The sequence below is a fragment of the Huiozyma naganishii genome, chromosome 12 (genome assembly GCF_000348985.1).
Source record: "Huiozyma naganishii CBS 8797 chromosome 12, complete genome".
Taxonomy (NCBI): Eukaryota; Fungi; Ascomycota; class Saccharomycetes; order Saccharomycetales; family Saccharomycetaceae; genus Huiozyma; species Huiozyma naganishii.
Window position 1 is genome coordinate 36032 of NC_035933.1, and position 24300 is coordinate 60331.

The window sequence follows — 24300 nt, forward strand, 5'->3', positions numbered from 1 at the left end:
CACTCTAGTTTGAAAGCCCCTGGCTCCTGGAACATACTAGGATACGTACATGCAAAATATACACTATGACAAAAAATACTTCACTTTGTTCTTGACAGACCCCCACAGAGGTGTCCACTGGGGCACTCGCGTCGCCACGAGGGCATCCACCGTGGTGAGAACTCTCTCGTCAAACAATTTCCGCAATGTACTGTTTTGTTTGTAGCGTAACTGGAAGAACTTTAAGTATGCCAATGCAGTTGCAACCGAATACAGCCGCAGGGACAGCACGGCGAGGGGTAACTTGAGAACCGCGCAGCGCACTGCACACACTATCTCAAACACTTGTGCCATGACAAGGAAGGGGCCATTGTAACGTGATATGAACACCGTGATTATTTGATTGGCCCCAGATTTCATATGTTGTCTTAGGGGCAGGAACGGTAGCAGGTTCTCTTTGAAGTAATTCAGCGAATGGAATAGCGCAAATATAGCAGGTGAGTAAGTGGCGTTACTCAGCATGGCGTGGCCCTTGCTGATCAGGAAAAGTGTCAAAAGTACGCTGAATACGAGAAAGTATTGCAAGTTATCCATTTGAGCGAGGTTCTCACTCAGTGTACTCCATTGAAGTTGACCACTCTTGTAAAACTGGTACAGTACTATCCCGTACGTCGCAGTGACGTAAAACAGAATCCATCCGTAGTGCAATCTCTGACTCTGCACGGAGAAGATGGCCAAATGGAATCTTGCACAGTGGTAAAGCGTCAGGAAATGGCCTAAAAACCAATAAAACTGTGGTTGGCGGATCCTGGACCGCAGGATCGCCCCCAGGGGCGCCACCGTCCTCCCGCTGCGATGCCCAGCACCAGCGCGAGCAACCATGATCAGTTGTGTTTGCAGTTGTGTTTGTAGTTCCTCACTACTGTCAAAAGGAACAAGGAAAAAAATTCGCTGTCGTTCTTCACAACTTGAAGTTCGATGATGCTGTGTACGTCTTATATATACAAAAATTCCTCAGTCTTTGGGGAGAGGCTCGAAGGTCAGTGTGTCTTGGTGTACAGTCTGTAGAAGAAGCGCATGTTCTCAAGCTTGATGCAATAGTCCAGTTCTGGCGGGCAGCGGTACCACAAACTGTCACTTTCTTGGACCAATTCCCACGGCCCACCTTTGCCGTGAGGTCCAACAAGGACCGTGTCGACCAGGAATTGCACTGGGAAAGTACGTTTCCCGACTTTGATGTGGGAGTAACTGCCCGCACTCTCCGCAATGAGCAAGTGCGAACCGATTTTGCAGTGCTTGTTCAAGGACTGTAGAAATCGTATGCTCCCGGCTCTGTCCTGTTTGAACAGCTCGTTTGTAGTGAACAAGAGAGTGATGAGGTCCAGGTGTGCCAGGTCCCCGGTCTCTGTGACTGTCAGCACGTCCCTGTTCGTGAATTGAACTTTGAAATCCGCGGAAGTCTGCTTGTACAGCCAGCGATCGTTTATAGACGTAATCATCTTTTGCAAGACGTGATCCCAGTCGGACAAGTCGATGAGGTTTACTTGCAGAGTCCCAGTGCTAGAGTCCTTGGCGAACTTCGCTGGAGTGAATATCGATGCCAATGCTACCAGTTCCGCGCCTGCACCTCCCCCGACACACAGAACATTGCTGTCACTTGTCCGTAGTTTCTCTAGGATCTCCGGGAAGTGTGAGAATAATGAGGCGTAGGAGATCGCTCGCGAGGGTGTCCACCTACACACGTATGCAGTCCTTCTTTCGTCGGTTTTGAAGGCTTCTATATACTCTCTGTTATAAAGACAGGACTTGACATCCTGGATCTGCGCTTCAAGTTGTGAAAGGTTCCCCGAGTACAGTTCTTGTCCAAATGCAACTTTGAACAGATCGATGATCTCTTGTGGGGGTAGTGTTGCACTGTTGTGACCTGGCAGTTGCTTCAAGCTCATGCTGCTCTACTTTGCTCACTTGTGAATTGAATGACCAGATGGTAAGAAATATCCGATGAGCTATTCGAAGAGAGAAAATTCGCAACAACAGATAAAGAAAGAATAGATGAAAACCAAAAAAAGAAGAATAAGTGTATTATTTTATGTAAAGGTTACAATTATACAGATTATGATGCATTAGAAAGGGGAAGAACTTCGAAAAAACTAGAGGATTATTATTTAATAGACTAGATATGATGCAATTACTCTTCGTCTTCTTCCTCGTCCTCTGGGGTGACTTGGTAGAAGGCCAATCTGTAGCTGTTGGTCTTGGTGGAGACAAATCTGATCCAGTCTCTCAATTGGTTCTTCTTCAAGTACTTCTTGGTCAAGTACTTTAGGTACTTACCAGAGAACTTGGTGGTAGCAACAACGGTGACGACGGAACCATCTTCTTGGACGGTGATGGCGTTACCCAAGTTACCGGTAGCGTTCTCGACCTTGATGTGGTCAATCAAGTACTTGGCGTAAGAAGCTGGGTCAAAGACACCGTTCTCAGTTGGAGAAGAGACGTCGACAGTGAAAGTCTTGGTGACTTTTTGGTTCTTAGAAGTCTATATCAAAAAAAGTAAAAGGTTAAAAGAAATTTAACACAGTTATAATATCATTGTTAGTATCACCATTTTGTTTTGGTACAAATTTTGCCTACTGCTATTAACAATCACTTTCAATGAAGGAACTTCTGGAAGGAAAAAAGATATGCAATGATCCTTTAGTGAATTTTTAAAATACAGAATAACAAAATTCTTTCTGACCAGCAGATAATCAGGGAAATATATAACCACCCGATCACTCAATCTCAGAAATATTGTTGCCGTCCATTTAGTGATAAGAACCACACGTTCGTGTTAATAGCTTCGGGAGGAGGTGAGGGAAACATCCAAAAGATTAGCGATAAGCCAGATCTCTCGAAAACCCTCAATCATGAAGCACATACTCTTGGAGCCATTGTATACGATTGATAAACTGGTTGGTTGTCTGGTAATTCAAGAGTAAAACTAGAGAAACACTATGTTAAACTAGCAAGAGAGTCACTTAACACTGTTGCATTGAACAATTTCTGAACAAAGTGAAATTTCCATCAGAACTTTTTTTTGCGTCGTTTTTTTGTAAAAAAAATATTTTTTTCAAAAAAATCAAATTTTGAAAAATGTACGGGTGTAGAAAGCAGTCACAAGTAAATGTGAGACTTTCAATCTTGTTACTTACAGAAGGTTCAGACAGCACCGGGTTTGAGATGCCTCTGCGATGAACTCGAAACCAGTTTTTGTTGTGGTTGATGTTTGGTCGGTTTGCCATACAGAGACTCTGTTCAAGAGTGTATACACCCATTTTACGGAGATCGATCATGTCTGTAGCAGCTGCCGCACCCGTTACATCGCCCAAGATCTTCAAACCAATTGTCTGGGTTGACTGTGAGATGACCGGGCTTGACCACAATAAGGATCACATCATTGAGGTATGTTGCATTATTACTGACGGTCACCTGAATATAGTGGACAAAGAAGGGGACAATTGCTACGAGAGTGTTGTCCATTACGATAAAAGTGTCATGGATTCTATGAACCAGTGGTGTGTTGAACATCATGGTGACAGCGGTCTTACGAAACAGGTGCTAGAGAGTACGAAGACAAGGGAACAAGTAGAGAGCGAGCTGCTGGATTACATCAAGCAATTCATTCCAGAGGGGAATATTGGTGTACTGGGTGGGAACTCCGTACACATGGATAGATTATTCATGTTAAGAGAGTTCCCCAAAGTGATAGACCATTTGTTTTATAGAAACATTGACGTGAGCACTATTATGGAAGTCTCCAGAAGGCACAACCCTGAACTTGCCAACGTTTTCCCGAAAAAGGAGACGGCACATACCGCCAAAAAGGATATTTTGGAGAGTATTGCTCAACTCAAATGGTACCAAGACCACTATCTCAAAAATAAAAATGAAACAAAGCAGTTTGTAGCAAAACGTGCCCGCGAAATAGAGGGAGAAAGTAATAAGAATGATTTGAGCTCAATTATCAAGAGAGAAATCCTAAAGGATTACAAACAGGAAATTTCCAAACGTGAGTTATCGGATAAACAAGATGATGACCTGCCAGAAAAGAAAAGGAAGCAGTGAAAGGGGAGAAATAATGCAAGAATGAAAGAGAATATATTCATTAATAAATTCATGATACGTTCCTTCTTAAAGGTATAAACTATATATCTAATCAACAGTACTTTCCTTTGGTACATTCTTGACAGTTGGATCCTTCTTTTCCTTCTGAACCGGTTTCCGTCTTTTAAAAATATGCCCCCCGCCACTAATCACGTAGTCCTCGAAGCTGTACACACTGGAATCTTCAAAAAGCAAATAGTAATATTTCAAAGTTTGCGAAAACCAGTAACTCGGTAGTGTGTTACGGCCCAACTCGGTAATGTGCCACGTACCTTTTGCACCCTTTGTCTCCTTTTCAACACGAGAGATTGTCATCTGGAACAGTTCTCTACCCCTCTCTCTCCACCGGTTGTCACCAGTGGTTCTAAATAGATAAAAGATCGACTCGATTATCTCGAACGACAAGATTTTCGCATGGCTAGAATCTCTGTCGTTGATCCACAATGGCAACTCCGAGTTTGACCACTTCTCGCCGTTTGCATTCAGGTCAGTTGCTGATAGCACCATGTTTGTAAACCTTTCGTCCTTAATGTAACTGAACGTCCGTTTCTGGGGTCCTACATTGGCGCCCTGGTTTGGTCTTAATGCAACCCGGTTGTTTGTGGACGAGAACTCTTTATTAAACCCAGTGTACTTCCCGGTTAATACATTGTGTATTTTACGTTTCGGGTCGTACTTTTCCTCGTTCGGTCCCACGCCGTCCAGCAATAAAGAGGACGTCTCACCTTCGAACAGTTTGGTCAACTTTATGCAACTTTCCGTAAGATGCTCCGCAGTGTCAAGCAAGTCTTTGTGGAACACGTGTGACCCGTATGCCATTGTGGCACCTAGGAGGCAGGATTCTGGTGAATACCTGAAGTCTCTTCTTAGTTGTACTTCCAACTCATTTGTCGCTTGTTGGTACACTGGATTGAAGATGATTCCAGGAACGACATTGAGGTCCATAGGACTCGATGGAGAAAATTCCATCAAATGGGTAATGTGATACATGGCCTTTTCAAATATTGATGTCGAATTTAGCGGCAGGTCTTTGAGTGTATCGTCGTGCTGTGTTTCATGGAATGTCGCAAACACATCGATGTTCGTCAATGCAACCATTTTGGATAGAGTATCATAAAGGGATATGTAATCTTTACTCGGTATTATCGTATTTGTGAAATTGCTGAAATGGTCTAGTTGTTGGCAGTACACAAATTTCAAATTCTCGTCAATGCTCTTCATTGATTCTCTGTGGTGTTCTCCCTTGGCAATGAGGTCCTCTGTGATAATTTTACATAGTGATGCATCCACGACAGATGGGAAAAGGCAATCCAGTGGGACCCTTTTCGCAGATCTCCATAAGACTTGCAAGGCATGAGAAACTGCATCAAAGTATTCGTTCTTGGAAGTCAGTTGAGTCAGTTTAGTCAGCTCTAAAGACATCTGTATTAACAAACCGACTTGCGACTCCTGATAGGGGAACCTATTGCTCAAGGATGTTTTCCATGGATACTGTATCACGGGTAGTCTGTTTGGTGTATCGTAGGACCTTAGTATAAAATCCCCGACTCTCTTAGCCGCCGCGAGTAGCCTCTCCTCTCCTGACAGTTCATAAGCTGATATCAGCCCACCGAGTGCGCGTGAAGCCAAGTCCGGGATGTTAACCAAAGTCGAAATCGTAGCTGGCACTTGCCAATCGACTTTAGCGATTGTCTCCACAGCGTCGTTGAATTGCGCCGTGCGGTTGAAAATGTATAATGTCTCGAGTGTATCGACCAAATTGAGCGGCCAAGGGTCATCCGCCCATTGCGAGCTGATCTGGCTCCATGACCTATCAAAAACATCTTTAATCCTTTCAAGCATGGGGCCATCCCGCTCTGTGATATTAGCTGGGAATCCACCTGCGATCAAGTCTGTACTCCCACTATTCGGAAGCGCAACCTCCAAATGGACCGAGTACTTCCTTTTGAACTGGCGCGGGTCCGCATTCGGGGCCTCTCGCGTCGGATCGCTTTCCGGTGATCGGACTAAAAGCGGGAAGTACCTGTTCTTCGTGGGGAGATCCCTTACTGCCTCGTTATCATCGTTTAGTAAATCATGTATATCGGTACTAGCCTGTGCATGTTGTTGTGCGGTACTAATTGTCGGGAGAAGTTCGTTCTCTGCGTACGAATTGAGTATATCGATTTCGTTTTGGAAAGTGTAATAGAACAGTAGAAGGACTGTTGTGGAGAGCAGTAGTACCGACTTCACTTTACGAACAACAAACCTCAGCACCTTAAGCGGGGGCATCTTGTGACCCGCTCGCGACATGCTGATCTGATTTCCGTTGACAGCTTGACTCTCACACTCTCGTGTTTACTAATCGCCGGAACTATCAGTACAAATATATATATTTTCAAATAACACGCTTAAATGCATGTACTATACGGCCAACTGGTCCAAGAAGAGCCAGCCGGAGTTGGATTCGCGCTTGTCACTGGTTGTGAGATAGATAGAAGGCAAATTGCGGAAGGGCCAGCTGTCATGGCAATGTTACGAAGAACGAGTAGTTAAGTGATCTCGAGATGGATCTCTCTTTGTTGGGCATGAAAGGAAAACTGTCGTTTTATATCTAATCTTTTTCTATACGTTAATAATAAATATACATCATGTGTGTGTGTGGATACGGGGGGGGGGAAAGGGATGACTCACGCCTTCTTCTTCTCGATATATACTCTCTCGTCGTTGTCACCTTCCAACAGCTTCATCTCCAACTCGACTTGTTCCAACTGTTCCTTCAAGGCGGCCTCGTCCTTGATGGGGCTCTTGTCGAACAGGGCATCCTCTGGTCTTCTGTATGAGCCACCTAGTCTATCCCACAGGGTGGTGAATTGACCGAAGTTGTACGAGAAGTACAAGTGGTGGACAGTGTGGCACGCTGTACCGTTGACGATCTTGTTGTTGTACATGTGGTTCCCGTCGTGGATCATGATGGTCCAGAAGTTGACGAAAGTGAACAGGCACAGGTACGACGCCTTCTGCAAGGGGAAGATCATTGGGTACAGGTGGTAAGGTAGGGATTGGAAGTAGCCGTCGACAGGGTTGAAAGCGTGGGATGCGAATGGAGTGCAGACCAGCCATTTGTGGTGAGGCTTATGCAGGATTCTGTAGACGTTTGGCCAATGCAGCCATCTGTGAGCCAAGTAGACACCGCAGTCTGTGAAGAAAATGAACGAGGCGATCTCTTTGACGATGTTGGTCCAGTCCTTTTTTGGGTCAGACCAGTACAGTTTCGAGTGACCGTTCAATTCCAGCACAAACCATGGGACCGTTAGCAGAGACATCCAGGGGATGGCACTCAAGGCCAGCTTCATTTCCATCCGCAACTGGTTCTGCAAGTATCTTGGGTGGTTGAAAATGGTTCTGTCGAACACGAAGATGTACGACATCGTAGCGAAGGACAGGTACAGCAACCAACCGAAGAATGTGACGATGATCCACAGGGAGAAGGCCTCTCTAATCAGGTTGTACCTTGGCAGCAACGACTTGAAAGTGTAGTCGGTGACGTCGAACAGGAACGGAGTGTGCCCGTAGACGTCCATATTGACGTGTGGTTGCGAGTTGACCATCTTGACGGTCTCGGAAAGCATGGTACAGTTGTCAGCAGCGTACGATTGCAAATCCAGCTTGTTAATCCATTCTGACCCGACATTGTGGATCAGTTCGTATGGGAACAGCTTACTGTAGACTTTGTCGAACACAAAGGTGTCCACGGTCTCCAATACCAGATCCATTTTCTGTGATATAGTCTAGCTGGTTGGAGTGGCGGGTGAGATCAAGTAGAGAGAGTCGCAACAACGAAACAGAGATCGGGGAACTACAAGGGCAAGACAACTCCCGGTCTGCTTTATATAACGTTTGCAACGGGCCTACCGCACCAACACCTGTGTAGCACAAGACGATGGCCCACAGCGCGCAGCCCGCTGCCCTGCTTACACGACGAGGCGTGGAATACGACATAAGCGGGATACCACCGCTCCCCGTAAACGAGCCCTTTGAGCCATCGTACGCATATTTCGGCGTCGTTTACGGGTTTCTGGGCGGTGCCAGATCGGGGAATCCTGCAGGCACCGCTGGCGGGCGGCGGGCGAAAGAGTGTCTCGGCCGCTAAACGAGCTGCGGCGCGGTATACGAGGCGGCTCCGCTTCTGTTTAGGGTTCGCTCGTGTGGTGCGGTTAGGGCTTGGTGCGGTTAGGGCTTGTATATTTAGGGCTTTGTGGGTTAGCGCCGGTGATGGTGGATTACTAGCTTCTAGCATAGTTATCTGCAGGAGGGCTGGGCTGGGGTCACACCCAGAGCAGCTAGACCTCACGGAAGAGATGTATTTATTAGATAAAATCAATGTCTTCGGACTCTTTGGTGATTCATAATAACTCTTCGAATCGCATGGCCTCGTGCTGGCGATGGTAGGCTAGTGGCCATACGCGTCTTGTAATTGGAATGAGTACAACGTAAATACCTTAACGAGGAACAATTGGAGGGCAAGTCTGGTGCCAGCAGCCGCGGCCCAATAGCGTATATTAAAGTTGTGGCAGTTAGAAAGCTCGTAGTTGAACTTTGGGCCTGGTTGGCCCGTCCCGATTTTTTCCGCGTACTGGGATGCAACCGGGCCTTTCCTTCTGGGTAAACCTTGGGCTCCCTGTGGGTCCTTGGCGAACCAGGACTTTTACTTTGGAAAAATTAGAGTGTTCAAAGCAGGCGTATTGCTCGAATATATTAGCATGGAATAATGGAATAGGACGGTCGGAGGTGAACTTCTTGGATTTATTGAAGACTAACTACAATGTCTGGGTAAACGCGAGCAACGCTACTCGCTTCGCTCGTATCGTTGCGAGTGGCATGTCGGAGCTCAACAGTGATCAATTGTCTCTGTATGTTCCTCATAAAGGGAACTGGGTTTCATGATCTGCGGCGTCTATATAATAAGTTGGTGAAGCTGGACCAGACCTCATTAGCTTGGGTCTGTCCGGCTTACTTGTTGCTTATCGCTATACTTGTCTGTTACATGTTGCGGTGCGCTGCCTTAGGGTTTAGTGAACTGGGTTTACCGTCCACACGTGACTGTCACGTGCTTCGAATTAGAATATCTTTATATTGCAATTACTGCTCCAGCAGAGCCGCTAGGACAGTGGTATTCACGTTGGAGGTTCCAAACAGGTAGGTGCCACGATTGAACTTTCTTCACTTGCTACACTGCAAAGTATGACTCATTTGGATTCTATGGAAGATATTCTGGAGCAGAATGAAGTCGGCCCAGTAGAAGACGGCGAGGAGGAGGACGAAGATGGCGAGGAAGAGGAAGAAGAAGATGATGATCAAGATGACGAGGATGACGATGATGACGATCAGGATGAAGATGATAATATGGATGTGGAGATAGAGGATGAAGAACAGGAGGATGAGCCAGAGTCCAAGAAACCCAGCCATGAGCCAGAAGACAGTGACAGATCCGAGGCAGCGGAGGCAAGTGCCAATGACCCTGCTGTCAAGCAGGGTCCCTTGACTTCAAACCTGCACCATTACTATCTGTCTATGCTGCAGGCCAGCAAAGTGGCTTCGACGTACTCGATCTACCCGTCAGCAGCGATCCCGATACAAACGAACGTCAATGCTCTAACAGTGTCGAAGGGGCTAAAGTACCTGTTCTTGGGTGGGGCCGATGGATTCATTAGGAAATTCGATCTCTTGGCCACGCTACAGGGGAAGTTATCCCTCACTATACTTCAAAAACACTCTCTTGCAGAATCGATATCAAACGCAGGTGTCTTGATGTCCTATTGGGAGAACGAAATACCCGTCTCGAGGAGTAGTCTACCGGCATCGGGTAACATGTACCAGCCACAGGTAAGCCCAGTTTACTCGCTAGAGGTCCACGAGGAGTGTCTCTTCCTGTTGAGTGGGCTGCAAAATGGCGGGATCACTATGCAAGGGGTCAGGTATGGGGAGGGTCAGATAGCACACTACTTCAAGGCGCACAGTAACGTAGTCAACATTTTGAGACTTAACGGTACACAGGATAAATTTCTGTCCGCATCGTGGGATAAACAACTGCTGGAGTGGGATCTAAACAGAACTCAGGAACCGATAAACAAGTATAAAGGCACGAACTCGGAACTCTCCGCGCTGGAGTATAGACCGTTGTTTTCGACCGTGACATTGGAATCAATGAAATCAACCTCACAGCCAGACAGCGACGAAGAGATGGATTCTTTGTTCGGTGACGAGGACGAGGATGAGGAAACTAAACAAGACGGCAAAGACAACGAGTTTACAAACACAGCGACAGAGGCACGCCCAGCTGACGAAATTTCTCAGACAAGCCTTAACACCGTGTACGATGAAACTGTGTTCATGACCGCCGGACTCAATGGGAGCGTCAACATATGGGACAAGAGAACCACCTCGCAGCCTGTGTTGTCGCTCCCCAGGGGGGCCAAAGTTCCACCTTGGTGTCTCTCTGCTTGTTGGGGCGCTTCTGGTGACTCCATCTTCGCAGGGAGAAGAAACGCATGCGTGGAAGAGTACGACTTGAAGATGCCACTCCAAGTCAAGAGCACGCTCAAACTACCAAGCATATCGGGGCCCGTCTCCTGTGTTAAAGCGCTGCCCAACGAGAAACACCTCCTAATTGCATCTAGAGACAATATAAGACTGTACGATACCACTACTCCGGCAAATGGTAACCCGTTCCTAATCGTACCGGGACATCATGGTGGTGTCATTTCAAACATCTACATCGACCCAACATCCCGGTTCATGATCAGCACCAGTGGAGACAGAGGTTGGCAAGGTACTTCAACGGACACAACACTCCTATATGATATAGATTTACAGTGATTCACAACAACGTATGATGCTGGGAACTGTACAAGAGAAAAAAAACTACGATGGGATCACTCTGATAATCTTGAGCTCTTTACGTTTTTATCTATTCTGATTATGAAACTTACAGACCAAGACATCGTTAACGGTCTCATTCTTGTCATTTATTCTGGGGGGATGTATCAGTGGAACGAGGGTTACTCGTTTATGTAAAGTAGTATACCCATTGTTACAGGTAACACGCTACATAGTGTTCGCCTAAGCCAAACAAAATCAGGTTTACCCTTTTAAGAGTGGGGTTTACCTGTCAGATACCTTGATTTCTTTTTACGATGCTTTAATGCTCCATTGCATTATCTGCGGCGCACCCCATATCCAGATATTTACGATATTGAGATAGTTCGTGATACTTTTATAGCTTGCTGGCTTTCCTTTATGCAAGACACCGTACTTACAAGTTATGAGAGTATGTTGATAAAAATGTATTTTCAGCAAGGTGAGTCCCCAATATCCAAAGAACGTTCAACTAGAGATATCAATATTTTAGTTATTGACGCCTAAGCCGTGTTGGTCTATTCTACAATAATTTTAGCTTTACGTAGTCCCTGAGATGTTTGAGTAGGAGGATAGTGTGAAGATAAGTCGTTGATCTCTTCTTGGGAATAGGCTCATAGCACGTTATAATCCCGGCATGTGAGAACACTCACTCAAAACTGTGTCTGAATCCAGGATTCAAAGAAATAACCAGATTTAGTCAGGCAAGTACGACTGAGATAACTTGTATAATTACGTATACAACGTAAATAAGAATATCAAGCACAACCTTCTTTAGAAGAAGGAACAGGCTTCTCTGTTCTGTAGATTCAGACGGTACGGAATATATTCTACAGGGTCATTGAGACCACGGTACAATGTCACTTGAGCAATAGAGTGCTGAATAACAAGTATTTGTTCTGTATAGTTTTGACCAGGGGTTTAACCGTAAGCATTTAACTCTTAATCTTGTATTCCGCAACCACTAAAATGAACAGTTTTGAAAACGTGATAGGCACATTCTAGCCAATTCACGATTTATTTTTTAAATAAAACAGTCTTCTTTCTTGCTAGGGTATTGTAACAATGATCAATGAACGGCATGTAGTCTTCTGTTTTTAGAATCGCGATTTTGTTCCTCTTTTAGGCGTAAAAGAGCTACTTCTCACTACATGTAAGATATGCAACACGTAGGGGTCATACGTTAAAAGTTGGTATCAGTACTAGGATGTGAAGTTGAAGCGTGGATTTTCCTCTTAAAAACTTGATTGTTTACAATCCTACTTTAGCTCTTAAAGTTAGCTGCAATTTTATAAACCTAATTTTAATGGATTGCGGACAGTCGAAGAAGTTCTAACTTCGTCAATTCGGAAAAAGACTATGGGGGCTACAACTTACAACTTTGATGCTTGTCAAGGGGGACGGCTTACTCGTCCAGGATAATTCGTAGGTCTAACTGGAACATACCTTTTCAAACTACGTTATGATAAACATGAAAAAAACAAACATAGAAATGGAAAAAGATTTTAACTGCATCATTCTCAGGGATGACTCAATTTATTTCTACTTTTACGGCAATTAAATATCGAGTCATAAACTACTAAATAGTGAATTATTTGGAATATAAGTGGAATAAATTCTTACAAATGTTTATTCGATAGTGTTTTCTTCCATTAATTTGGACCTAATAAAAAAAATAATAAATAAAACAAACTATTAGCATTTTGCGACACAAACCGGAAATTACAGAGAAGAACAAGACATCATGGAGCAAAAGAAGCCCCTAACCTGTTTGATCATTGGGGAAACCCCATCAACGCAGTTTCTTGGTTGGAGGTTGAGTTTATCCAATACTTTTGTTCTGTTAACATCCCAGTACGTTTCCGTTGATGGGCTGGTCGCTTGGAAATCTACAAAATTAGGCGCTAATTTCTACACTCCGAATATTTTCACCAAGGATCTGAATGAGCTTGGTGAGAAGTTATTAGTCACCTCCCCAGAAGGTGTTACGAAATGTAAGTACGATATCGATATTATTGTCGTGAGCGCAATTTCCATTGAGAGGTTCGAAGATTATTGCACCGATTTAGTGTCCTTTTCCAACAAGAACACCATTGTGCTTGTAAGTTCGGATTTTGGGTGTGAGCTGGAGCCGTTCGCTTTGAAAGTCTTTGGAGACAGTTGTAAATGCGTATTGTCTATTCTGTGTGAGGTGGAATGCAGACAACTGTCGCTCGGTTCATACGCTCTTGTCAACGACGACCATTGCTGCATTTATTTGGGTGTAAGTTACAGCTCGAAAACGTACAGTCATAACCAAAAGATGATTGTAAATGCAAACTATGTCAATACCAGTCTATTTGATAACAATACTAGTATGGCCAAATTCGTCAATTTTCTGCAGATGACCAAATGGATCAGCATTCAAGAAATGTCGCAGGAAAGCTCCATGGCGTTAAAGATTTGGGAATGTTTGATACCCAAAATTGCATTGAACATTTTGACGGTCATATACGAGCAATTTGATTACGATATATTGCTCGAGACGAAAAATACGGAGACGATATTTCAAGATTTGGTCAAAGAGTTATTCACAATCTGCAAGGCGCAATGCCATCAGGTTGTTCCAGTTTTCTGTCGCACTGATGACGTTACAGGAGATCAAATTGATTTTGATAAAATTGTAACGTATAACAAAAAGAAGAAGAGGGAGTTGATCAATACTACCGCAAACGAGCACCCTGAGTATTTGTCACTACCGTTCGAGCCTTACTGTTTTTTCCACAAGTTTGAGTATCCCGCCCATATACTGTTGTACCAACCCATTGTATTAGCAAACCGTTACAAAGTTGAATGCTCCAATGTGAATTTTCTATTTGGGTTTTACTCAAGGCTCCTCTCGCTGAGTGGGCTGTCAATCAATGGCGGGCATCACAAACGGCCCACATCGCTCACAATTGAGAGCAACTTTCATAGTTTGGAGACAGAGGTCAAAATGTCCGACGTTCGCGAGGAGCATCATGACAACTTTGATACAAGTACAGGGGAGGTCGTTGGTGGCAATGGTGTTGACTTGAATCTGCCCTCTGATCTGAAAAAGCTGTACTTAACTGCTGAAAACATGGGCCAGACGAGTCAAGGTGAAGGGAGCAAGCTGAATAAAGGAGAGGAGAAACAGGATCGACCACTCTGTGACTTTAAACAGGATCCAGAATTGCCCAAGGACAGCAAAGTCTCGTTACTGAATTCGTTACTTGAGTTCAATTGTAACGATTTCAACGATACAAGTATTGTAAAGATTCATCGAGCTCGCTCTCAGGGGAGGTTCGCACACAATTTAGACAGCAGTCTGGTCCCTTATTTTAATAAGCAAACTCCCTCGAAACGGTCGAACGATGCAGTACAAGCGTTTGAAGCGCAATTGAGGAGACATTACCACGAGCAGCTCGCCACTGAGTACAGGTCGCTGTACACGCAGCTCATGCACCCTGATTCTCCAACGCAACTGGAACTAAACGATCTGAAGAGGCAGCATTTGTCGATCGAGTCACAGCTGTGGAGAATGAACAGGCGGTTCAACGAGTTCCAAGGCACCGTTGCCAGGCCACTGCGGAACAGAGCTTACGAGGACCTGTTGCGGCACGTCGAGATCCTTAACCGTGCCAATGCAGGCGATGTGCTCATGTTTACAACTAGTCGGTACGGGGAGGCAGACACGTATCAGCGGTTGAAACAGGATGAGGAAAAGATTCTTGAGTTGTTCAAGAAACGGTAGTCCTTTTAAGCCACCTTACTTCAATAATATATGTACTCATTCGTAAATTCGAGTAAAACAGTATCGTTTCAGGGAAGGGAGGGGAGTATAACCTGACCCTGCCGTTTCAGAACATCGCGACGGTGGTAACAGAGTCTCTGGTCCATGCTCCCGGTCCACTGTCAAGTTTGTCGCTGGATCCAAAGAATTTATAATATTGAAAAATTTTTGACGTCTTCGATGCGATGAGGTACAACTTGAAGGTTAGTTCCAACAGTGGCGGAGCAGTCGCAGAGAGTCTCGCACGGACAGTACAGTATGAGTGACGGTGATCAACAGTTAGAGGATTTGTTTGCCTCCCTGAGGGAGGTTTCTAAGGGCGCAGACCGCGAGGAGAAGAGTGGAGAATCGGCAGAACAGGACGATAATGTTTTGCAATTGGATCACGACAAGAGGGACACGGAGCGTATTTTCCGGGACATAGAGGTCGGGTTGAAGAAACTGCCGAAGCTGGATACTGGGTTTGACTTGCTCGTTACTGGCTGCCCGGAGAAGGTGCGTCCTGACGGTCTGCTCGAGGACGGGACGAACGTGCCGACGAAACGGTCAGTCAGTGACGACTGGTTTACGCTGCCGAAGCCTAGCGATGACAAGCGTCGTGAATTGCAGAGGGATCTGCTTTTGATCAAGCACCGTGCAGCGCTGGACCCGAAAAGACACTACAAGAAGGACAGGTGGGTTGTCCCGGACAGGTTTTCCGTTGGTACGATCGTGGAGGACAAGACGGAGTTTTACAGTAGCCGGTTGACGAACAAGCAGCGGAAACCGACGATCTTGGAGACGATGATGGCTGACGACGCGAGCAACAAGTACTTCAAGCGGAAGTACGCTGAGATCCAGCAGCAGAAGATGAGTGGAAGGAGGGGGCACTTTAAAAAGACGAAGGACGCTAGGAGGAGGTTCTAAGACTCGTCTCAGATAGTAGAAGGTACATGGCAATTCGTATAGGTATATATATATATATATATATCTTGAGATAGAAAAGGTTTCAAATCAGAGTTAGAAGTTGATTGGTTTCGAGTACGCGGCCATGTTTGCCTCTTTGAACGCTTCGGACAAAGTTGGGTGTGCGTGGCAGACTCTTGAGACGTCCTCTGCGGACGCACCGTACTCTAGTGCGAGCCCGGCCTCCGCGATCATTTCACCGGCGTTGGGCCCAATGATATGGGCGCCCAGGATTCTCTCCGTGTCCGCATCGATAAGGATCTTGACGAACCCCTCCGTGTCCTGGTTACATTTAGCTCTGGAGTTGGCGACGAAGGGGAACTTCCCTACTTTGTAGCTGATACCGTCCTCCTTGAGTTGTTTCTCCGTCTTGCCCACCCACGCGACCTCTGGGTGCGAGTACATCACAGAGGGGATGTTGTTGTAGTTGACGTGTCCCTGCCCAGTCTTGAACAGTTCCACGGCGGCGATCCCCTCTTCTTCGGCCTTGTGTGCGAGCATGGGTCCGAAAGTGACGTCTCCGACGACTTTGACGTTCTCGTGTTTCGTGTTGAACTGGTCGTCGATGACGAGGCGGCCCTTTGTGTCGACCTCGAGGCCGATCTTCTCCGCGTTAAGCCCCTGCACGTATGGTCTCCTACCCACAGCAACGAGAAGAACATCCGCCTGCAGGGATTCCTTTTTCCCCGAGGCTGTATCCTCGACTTCGATGTTGACGACTTCTCCGTCCCTAGCGGCAGACAGGACCTTCGTGGCCAGCTTGAACTTGATCCCCTGTTTCTTGAGCAGTTTCTGCGTGGTGGAGGCGACCTCGTCGTCCATGGACGCACCGATACTTGGCTGGTACTCCAAAACGGTGACCTCGGACCCGAGTCTGTTGTACACGGACCCCATCTCGAGTCCGATAATCCCCGCACCGATAATTGTGAGTCTCTTGGGGACCTCTTGCAACGAGAGCACCCCTGTCGAGGAGACAATCCGTTGTTCATCGATGGTGATCCCGGGGAAAGGTGTCACCTCTGACCCAGTAGCAATGAGCACTTTCTCCGTGTCGAGAAGCAGCTCCTCCTCGACGGCTCCCTTGACCCCCTCGACGGGTTTGACACGGATCTGCGTGGGCGACTCAAACGACCCCTCACCCTTGTAGTAAGTGACCCCGTTCTTCTTGAACAGCATCTCGACCCCGCCGGTCAATTGCTTGACCACTTTCTCCTTCGCGGCCATGAACTTCCCGAAGTCAAGCTTAACAGCCCCCTTCGTGACAACAATCCCACGCGTCGCAGCGTCCCCACCGACCATCTGGTGGTACAACTGCGAGTTGTTCAGCAGCGACTTCGAGGGGATACACCCGACATTGAGACACGTGCCCCCCGCTGGACCCCTCTTGTCAATACACGCCGTGTTGTACCCGAGCTGCGCAGCCTTGATCGCAGCAACGTACCCTGCAGGCCCCGCCCCTATCACGACCAGGTCGTGCTTCGCGGACCGCGTCGCGTACTGCCTCGCCTGTAATAACCCACGTTTCAACCACTGCATTGCAAGAGTGTATGCGTGCGTACCACCACTGCCATCTCCCCTTATCGCACGTGTGTTGGTTCTGTTCAGATTCTTCCTTTATATATTAATTACATATGTATTATATCTGTGTTTTAGCCCGCGTGCGGTTGGCTGGGCGGGGCCGCGAGCCTGGAGGTCTAGGCTGGGGCGAGCCTAGAGAAGCGTGGCTCCAGGCTCGGCTCCGCCCGGAGGGCCCTGCCTAGCCGTCCTGCCGCCTGCCTAGACGAAGACCAGCCGGGCTGGGATGACGACGTAGGGCAGGTACAGGGCGAGCAAGGTGAGTGCTGTAGCCGTGGAGACACCGCCCGCTGCGCAGCGCAGCACCACCGCTGCACAGCAGCACAGCGACGTGAGCGCCGCGTTGTAGCCGTACACTTTGAGCAGTCCCCGGAGCAGCGAGTTGTCCGTCTGGGTCTTGTTCTTCCTGGGCCCCAGACGGTGCAGTCTCCCAGGGAAGTAGAAGAACAGGGGCAGCTGGAAGACCAGCTCGACGAGCACGAATGCTTGCATCCACAGGGGCCGCTCGCGCAGCAGGAAGTCGTCGTTCTGCCGGATGTGCCATTGAGCGAGAGCGGGCACGAGCTGCCACCGCGCGGGGACGACGACCGTCGCATCGACGAGCACCGTGATGACGATGTGCAGCAGAAAGTACCACTTGTAGAAGGCCTGTTCGCGGCCAGACTGTAGTGCGGGCATTGGCCTGTCGTGAGTGCAGTGACGGGTCGCTTCTCGTCCGCGTACGACGTGACTCTGCCCGTTGTCGACCAGTGCGTGGATCTCGACGACCTGCTCGTCGTCTTGTGTTCGATGCAAGGCTTCGACGCGTCGTCTTCTGCACGTGACGGGGCACAGCCGTCTCGAGGTAGTCTCTCTTGGCGATTCGTTATAACTGGAAGTTCCATCGTTGTTCCCCTATACCTCTCACTCTCACGGGACAGCACGCCAGCGATGGCGCAGAGTAGAAGCATTGTGCCGATCGTGCCACCTGGGTGGAAGGCCATCTACGACGACGAGTACCAGACCTGGTACTTTGTGAACTTACAAACGAAGCAGTCGCAGTGGGACGAGCCCAGGGGCACGACATGGCCCCCACCGCCCAACTCGCAGCCGTCGACGTATCCGCAGCAGCCAGCGTATCCGCCTCAACCGGTGTACCAGCAGCAACCAATGTACCCTCCACAGCCCATGTACCCTCCACAGCCCATGTACCCTCCACAACAGCCCATGTATGCGCCTCAACAGCCCACGTACGCACCGCAGCAGCAGCAGCAGAAGCGTGGAGGGATGAACGGGATGATGGGGGTCGGTGCTGGGGTGCTTGGGGGTGTGCTGTTGGCAGAGGCGTTCGACCACAGAGGCGGCGGCGGTGGGTACTATAACGGCCAGCCAGATGTCATAGAGAACAATTACTACAACGACAGCAACAACGTGAACGACATGAACAACGACGACTACGACAACAGCGGTAACGACAATGGGTTTGACGGCGGCGACGGTGGGTTTGACGGCGGCGACAACGGGAACTGGTGACATTCGTGGGTTTCTTCCACAAGACCCTCACACAGTGAGCATCGCGTACGTGATCAGGTCGACTAGCGCATCCTGGACACCGTACTCTTCCATAAGTCTATACAGTATACCGTTTATATCAACGTCGTCCACGGCAGCCTGGCCACGGGTCAGCTGTAACCGGATCTGCATCCGCGGGTACAGAAACCCGCAGTACTGTTGGTCGAACACGATCGGCATCTCCACGAGCAAGGCCCTCTCGTTCCTGAGGTCCCGCAGAGTGATGGAACCGGACAGGTGACTCTCATCGTAGTGCAACCGCGCTTGGAACTTGTTTCGAAGGGCAACGCGTAACTGGTCCCGTTCGTACACCAGCCGGTTGTACTCGTTGCAGGTGAACAGAAGCACGCTCACGTTCTGTGTGCACCCGTCTAGCAACGGTTGTAGCGCCAAGTGATGGCCAGGGGAGACGTGTTTCACTCGGAGCGACCGCAGAACCTCTTGCCGGGAGGAGTACTGCAACTCGAGTAGCAACTGCAGTGGTGAAGCTGCGTTCCGTTTGAACACGCACTCGAGGGAAACCGTCTGCGCGTCCAATTCAACGACATGGAGCGTCAGGTACGGGTACAGCACTTTGGTCAAGTACTTGAGCCGCAGTCTCATGTTCAGCACGGGCAAAGTGTCGTACTTCAGCAGTAACTCTTCTTGAAGACCGGACCCGCCGTCGACGCGCACTCGAGACTCGGCGGTCGTCTGGTCCGCAGGTCCACCCGAATCAGACCTCGACAGCAGCATCAGGTCGATCAGCATCTTCGCAGCGTTCTCGTCCGCTTGCCGCCGTGGCATCGCAGACGCGGTCTCCCGGGGTCCAGCGGCAACAGGTCGGCGTAGTTCCTGCTTCAATGTGTCCAGATCCCTCAGCATTGCGTCCCGCTGGGCAAGCAACTGCTCCCTCTTGTCCATCAGGGCAAGCCGCTTCCTGTCGGACTCCCCCAGCAGTGACGAGTTCCGACTGTCGCTCCCATCGGAACCGCTACCCTTCGGATGCAACTGTATACCGGGCCCACCAACGGCCCGCGGACTCGATACACCACCGCTGATGTCACTGGTGAAGTCCATTGGGTGTGTTGACCGTGATTCCTTGGTTTTTGGTTGCTCTACGGTGCTGTCGCCTTTTAAGCTGTAATTGAACCCAAAAGCATACTACTTGGGCAGGACCTCGAAGGACTGCAAGGCGGAGGTAGATATGGACAGGTACGACCGTCAGGTGCGGTTGTGGGGGAACGCAGGTCAAGATCTGGTGCGTAGGTCGCACCTGTGCGTTGTTTCGCGCGGGGAGACGCCGCTGCTGCAAGAGATACTGAAGAATTACGTGCTTCTTGGAGGTTCCCGCATCACGCTGTATCTGGATGCTGAGGGTGGCAGGAGTAACCATCTGTTGTACGGTGATCTGCGGGAGGCGCTGGCCCCGTTGAACCCAGAACCACTGGAATTGACCACCCACCGCGTCAATTTGAACAGTTTCGTGATCCCCAACTCGGAACGGTACTCCGCTATCGTGCAAGTCGGTTTGCCCGTTGGGCTGCGGCACGAGGGAGACCTGTCACCTCCAGTGATACACTGCTTTGCTCGCGGGCTTTGTGGTTACGTTCATTTGCAATTGAGCGAACCGCATTTGCTATTGGACCCTAGAAACGAGTATACGATACCCAGTCTCCGGTTGGACAATCCCTGGGGGGAACTGTCCCAGTACATGGACTCTATACACGTAGAGCAGATGGACGACGTCCAATTGTCGCAGCTACCCTTTGCTGTGCTCCTCTACAAGACATTGAACACACGTCGGGCCGCGACCACTGCGGCACAACTTAAAACTGTGCTGGCGGAGACATACCTTCATGGACTCAACCCAAGAGCGCAAAGTGACCTCAACTACGCCGAGGCCGTCAGATTTGCCCATTTGGCCTTTACAAAGAACAGGCAAGACGGACTACTGAACCGGTTGACGCGGGATGTGTGTCCCTTGCTCGAGCAAGAGAACAAACTCGGATTCCAGGACACAATGAACCAGTACATCGCAACATTGCTGTCAACTTTGAAGCGATACGCGGATATGCACAATGGCCATTTCCCGCTCGATGCGACTCTACCAGATATGGAGTCCACTACACACAACTACAACGCGCTGAAGCGGGTGTACGAGGCAAAGGCGGCCAAAGACCTTGCGGACTTCAAAAAACTCATACCAGGCGATATCGAGATTCCTGAGCACGTCATCGACGAGTTTTGCCGGAACACTAAAACTACAGAGTTATTCGAGCCCTTGGGCGTCTGCCGCGGTCCACCAGATTCATCCGCCCCACCGTTGCTCGATGCGCTCAAAAGGTGTCAAGAAGGCAAAACGGTCGACCTTCCGCAACTGAACGTCACTTTCAGTTATCCGACAGAGACGTACATTGCGGGTCTTGTAACGCAAGAGCTGGTCAAACTTATCACGCACCAGTTCGTCCCGATAGATAACTGCTTTGTGTACGATGCCCTTGATCCTCAGAACATGGCAACGTGTCGGTTGTGAGTATGCGGTATAAAATTGAGAGATGTATAAAATGTGTGTGCGTAATGGAATTCATAAGTCGTCGAAACTCCCCTGCACGTTCGACTTGCCCTGGTCTCCCTTCTTCCTCTTCAAAATCGTCTCCTTCCAGTCTTTGTCGATCTCGTCGTCGTCGTCTTTGTCACTTGTAGAGCCCTGTCTTGCCAACTCCTCCTCGATAGCTTTCCTCTTGCGGGACATTTTCTCCCTGCGCTCCTGTTTGGTCTCCTTCGTGTCCGTTTTGTTGGACCAGGCAACGTTCTTCTTCTTAAGTTCGAATTTGAGCTTCTTCTTGTCGTTGATTTTGGCAAGGTTCTTCAACTCCTCCAATCTCTTCTGTTCTAACTTCGCGTCCCTGTACGCGAACGTGTCCATATCCACAGGTGGTGGATCCATGAGCCACCCGTCACCAAAGGTGACCTCCTCTTTATTTGCCAGATTCTTTGTGATTTCCGGCATCCTGGGCAGTCTGAACAGGCCGTACATCTTTGCAAGTCCGACGAAATCGAAGTTCTGCAGTCTGAAGATCGAGTGTGCCGCGTGTTTCGAGTAGTACCTAATGAACGCGACGTACGACTTGACCGCGTAGTCGAATCTGTCTCTGTCCTCGAGGATCCACTGCAGAAACGTATTGTAGAACTGCTGCGCTTGTCCCTCTATCTCCGGGTCCTGCAGGGAGACGTCCTCCTCTATCACGACGTTCTTGACGGCCATGAACCCTACGAAATCCTCCTCACGGCCCTCGTTGAGGAACGTGACGGCTTTACCAATCCTGTTGGCCCTTCCTGTCCTACCGCATCTGTGTAAGAAGAGGTCTGTGTCAGTTGGTGGGTCGAGCTGCACTACGAGTTCGACGTCCGGGATATCGATCCCTCGGGCCGCAACGTCTGTGGTCAGTAGTACCGCGCTCCCCAAATGTGACGCAAATGCGTCGAGTGTCTTAATCCTTGAACTCGTTTGCAGTTTCCCATGGAGGGAGAACAGTTTCACGTCTTGTGTGATGTCCCCCCTAGAGAGCAAGTGATTCATGAAGCTGTAAAAGAAGGTGACAGAGATGCAAGTCGGGAAGTACACTATACATTTCTTGAACTTGAACCTGTTGATCAGCGAGATGAGCAGTTGCAATTTGAGTTGTGGTTTGACCGTGCAGTAGTTGATCGAGAGGGACTCTGGAGCGGCACTGATTGCGCGGCCGTTAACTTTAATCTTGACTGGGTTCCTTAGCCCTGTTTTGAAGATCGTGTCCCCAGCCGCGGAGATAGTCGCTGAGAAGAGTCCAGTTCTACGTTGTTTTGGTAGTACTTTGAGGATTTTCTCGATGTCCCCCACGAAACTTGCATCCAGCAATCTGTCCGCCTCGTCGAGCACCACAAGGGAGCAGGATTGTGTCTTCACTTTGGGCGACTGCAACAGGTCCAGCACTCTCCCCGGAGTACCAATGAGCAACTGAGGCCTGTTCTCGCACAGCGCGTTGACGTCGTCCCTGATACTGTGTTCGTTAGTCCCCACAAGCAACTGGCAGCCAATGGGTTGCTGTGTTCCTTCGGTATAGTGTACTAGAAACGACTGGACCACGGTTTCGATCTGTTTTGCCAATTCTCTTGTCGGCGTGAGGATCAACGAGTGGAAGTGGCCCCTCTTGAGACGGAATGCTTGTTCCTGAACGATTTTCTCGAGGATGGGCACCACAAAGGCGACGGTCTTACCGGACCCAGTCTCCGCATCAACAACAACGTCTTTGTTCCCCGCGAACAGCGGGATCGTCGACGCCTGCACGGGCGTCATCTTATCGAACCCGAGCGTCTCGATTGCCGAGCGCACCCACGGCTGCAATTCGTACTCCAGTGTGTCCCATTCCAGCGAGCTGCGTCCCATAGTCGTTGACGAGTGTGTGGGACCTTACCAGATGCCCTGACACCAGTCCACCATCAACGGGACCGGGTCTTGGAACAGGCCATCGCATCGCCTTCGACTGGAAAGTTTTCAAAGTGAGAGCGCCGTTCGTAGTGACAGGTACTGGGCAGTGGTCCAAGGGCTTCGGGATACTTCCCGTCCAGAGCACTGCCTGTGTGTACTGCACACTCTGGTATACCTGCAGGGTACTGGTTTGCGTTGTATGTTTCGCAGAGGTCCTCTCTTCTAAGCAATCCCACCACTGCCACTCCTCTCGAGAGAGGTCCACAGACGCCCAGTGGTCCGTTCAAAAAGCGTCCAGCGATCAGCAACTAGCATCATGGATCATCCAGACCATCAACTGTGAGGTATACCTTTGCAGAGCTGTCCCACGGCCACCTGCATGGGTCTATCTTGCCGTCCTCTCGCCCCCCGCCTCGTTACCCGCTTTCTTCACTCGCATTTTAAGAACAACGTTTTAAACTCGAACGCTGTTAACGGGTGGCCAGCAGTGGAAGATGACCCCCATCTGACCACAAAGACAACCATCTGCACCCGATACTATGTCTTCTTCGGTGCCCTATGATCCGTACGTGCCCCCCGAGGAGTCCTCGGGCGCGTTTGCCCCCGGGCAGCAGTCTGGCGCCGCGCAGCCGCAGTCGCAGTCGCGGACCGCTCAGTTGCAAGCAGAGATCGACGATACCGTAGGTATAATGCGTGACAACATCAACAAAGTCGCTGAGCGGGGGGAACGGCTCACCTCGATCGAGGACAAGGCGGATAACCTTGCCGTGTCGGCCCAGGGGTTCAAACGCGGGGCCAACAGGGTCCGCAAACAGATGTGGTGGAAGGACCTCAAGATGCGCATGTGTCTCGTCCTCGTCGTCATCATCCTGCTCGTCGTCATCATTGTCCCCATCGCGGTCCACTTCAGCTAGTAAAGCCTGGCCCCCCACTCCCCTCTGTATAGTTAATAAATTGTGACTCT

The 24300-nt window shown here is 49.0% G+C and overlaps 16 protein-coding genes across 16 annotated transcripts; 7 read left to right on the forward strand and 9 right to left on the reverse strand.

Moving 5' to 3' along the window:
• Positions 1-63: 63 nt before the first annotated feature.
• On the reverse strand, positions 64-861 carry PER33 (Per33p; the record flags this gene model as incomplete). The annotated part of the gene is made up of 1 exon (XM_022610616.1): positions 64-861. One exon carries the CDS (start codon positions 859-861, stop codon positions 64-66), a length of 798 nt encoding a protein of 265 aa, XP_022466895.1.
• Positions 862-1019: 158 nt separating this feature from the next.
• On the reverse strand, positions 1020-1925 carry BMT6 (25S rRNA (uracil2843-N3)-methyltransferase; the record flags this gene model as incomplete). Its single annotated transcript, XM_022610617.1, has 1 exon — positions 1020-1925. One exon carries the CDS (start codon positions 1923-1925, stop codon positions 1020-1022), a length of 906 nt encoding a protein of 301 aa, XP_022466896.1.
• A 242-nt stretch (positions 1926-2167) lies between these two features.
• Positions 2168-2913, reverse strand: RPL22A (60S ribosomal protein eL22; the record flags this gene model as incomplete). Its single annotated transcript, XM_022610619.1, has 2 exons — positions 2168-2518; positions 2902-2913. 2 exons carry the CDS (start codon positions 2911-2913, stop codon positions 2168-2170), a joined length of 363 nt encoding a protein of 120 aa, XP_022466897.1.
• Positions 2914-3243: 330 nt separating this feature from the next.
• On the forward strand, positions 3244-4086 carry REX2 (Rex2p; the record flags this gene model as incomplete). The annotated part of the gene is made up of 1 exon (XM_022610620.1): positions 3244-4086. The coding sequence occupies one exon, from the start codon at positions 3244-3246 to the stop codon at positions 4084-4086; it is 843 nt and encodes a 280-aa protein (XP_022466898.1).
• Positions 4087-4173: 87 nt separating this feature from the next.
• MNL2 (putative mannosidase MNL2) lies at positions 4174-6396 on the reverse strand (the record flags this gene model as incomplete). The annotated part of the gene is made up of 1 exon (XM_022610621.1): positions 4174-6396. One exon carries the CDS (start codon positions 6394-6396, stop codon positions 4174-4176), a length of 2223 nt encoding a protein of 740 aa, XP_022466899.1.
• A 398-nt stretch (positions 6397-6794) lies between these two features.
• Positions 6795-7880, reverse strand: ERG3 (C-5 sterol desaturase; the record flags this gene model as incomplete). Its single annotated transcript, XM_022610622.1, has 1 exon — positions 6795-7880. The coding sequence occupies one exon, from the start codon at positions 7878-7880 to the stop codon at positions 6795-6797; it is 1086 nt and encodes a 361-aa protein (XP_022466900.1).
• A 1468-nt stretch (positions 7881-9348) lies between these two features.
• Positions 9349-10983, forward strand: SPT8 (SAGA complex subunit SPT8; the record flags this gene model as incomplete). The annotated part of the gene is made up of 1 exon (XM_022610623.1): positions 9349-10983. One exon carries the CDS (start codon positions 9349-9351, stop codon positions 10981-10983), a length of 1635 nt encoding a protein of 544 aa, XP_022466901.1.
• Positions 10984-12766: 1783 nt separating this feature from the next.
• Positions 12767-14776, forward strand: OSW2 (Osw2p; the record flags this gene model as incomplete). The annotated part of the gene is made up of 1 exon (XM_022610624.1): positions 12767-14776. One exon carries the CDS (start codon positions 12767-12769, stop codon positions 14774-14776), a length of 2010 nt encoding a protein of 669 aa, XP_022466902.1.
• A 297-nt stretch (positions 14777-15073) lies between these two features.
• FCF2 (Fcf2p) lies at positions 15074-15721 on the forward strand (the record flags this gene model as incomplete). The annotated part of the gene is made up of 1 exon (XM_022610625.1): positions 15074-15721. The coding sequence occupies one exon, from the start codon at positions 15074-15076 to the stop codon at positions 15719-15721; it is 648 nt and encodes a 215-aa protein (XP_022466903.1).
• Positions 15722-15814: 93 nt separating this feature from the next.
• LPD1 (dihydrolipoyl dehydrogenase) lies at positions 15815-17296 on the reverse strand (the record flags this gene model as incomplete). The annotated part of the gene is made up of 1 exon (XM_022610626.1): positions 15815-17296. One exon carries the CDS (start codon positions 17294-17296, stop codon positions 15815-15817), a length of 1482 nt encoding a protein of 493 aa, XP_022466904.1.
• A 240-nt stretch (positions 17297-17536) lies between these two features.
• EMA19 (Ema19p) lies at positions 17537-18013 on the reverse strand (the record flags this gene model as incomplete). Its single annotated transcript, XM_022610627.1, has 1 exon — positions 17537-18013. The coding sequence occupies one exon, from the start codon at positions 18011-18013 to the stop codon at positions 17537-17539; it is 477 nt and encodes a 158-aa protein (XP_022466905.1).
• Positions 18014-18124: 111 nt separating this feature from the next.
• On the forward strand, positions 18125-18847 carry WWM1 (Wwm1p; the record flags this gene model as incomplete). Its single annotated transcript, XM_022610628.1, has 1 exon — positions 18125-18847. The coding sequence occupies one exon, from the start codon at positions 18125-18127 to the stop codon at positions 18845-18847; it is 723 nt and encodes a 240-aa protein (XP_022466906.1).
• A 27-nt stretch (positions 18848-18874) lies between these two features.
• CTF19 (Ctf19p) lies at positions 18875-19945 on the reverse strand (the record flags this gene model as incomplete). Its single annotated transcript, XM_022610630.1, has 1 exon — positions 18875-19945. One exon carries the CDS (start codon positions 19943-19945, stop codon positions 18875-18877), a length of 1071 nt encoding a protein of 356 aa, XP_022466907.1.
• Positions 19946-20072: 127 nt separating this feature from the next.
• On the forward strand, positions 20073-21401 carry ULA1 (Ula1p; the record flags this gene model as incomplete). The annotated part of the gene is made up of 1 exon (XM_022610631.1): positions 20073-21401. The coding sequence occupies one exon, from the start codon at positions 20073-20075 to the stop codon at positions 21399-21401; it is 1329 nt and encodes a 442-aa protein (XP_022466908.1).
• Positions 21402-21452: 51 nt separating this feature from the next.
• SPB4 (ATP-dependent RNA helicase SPB4) lies at positions 21453-23294 on the reverse strand (the record flags this gene model as incomplete). Its single annotated transcript, XM_022610632.1, has 1 exon — positions 21453-23294. The coding sequence occupies one exon, from the start codon at positions 23292-23294 to the stop codon at positions 21453-21455; it is 1842 nt and encodes a 613-aa protein (XP_022466909.1).
• Positions 23295-23875: 581 nt separating this feature from the next.
• Positions 23876-24250, forward strand: SNC2 (SNAP receptor SNC2; the record flags this gene model as incomplete). Its single annotated transcript, XM_022610633.1, has 1 exon — positions 23876-24250. One exon carries the CDS (start codon positions 23876-23878, stop codon positions 24248-24250), a length of 375 nt encoding a protein of 124 aa, XP_022466910.1.
• Between the last annotated feature and the right edge of the window lie 50 nt (positions 24251-24300).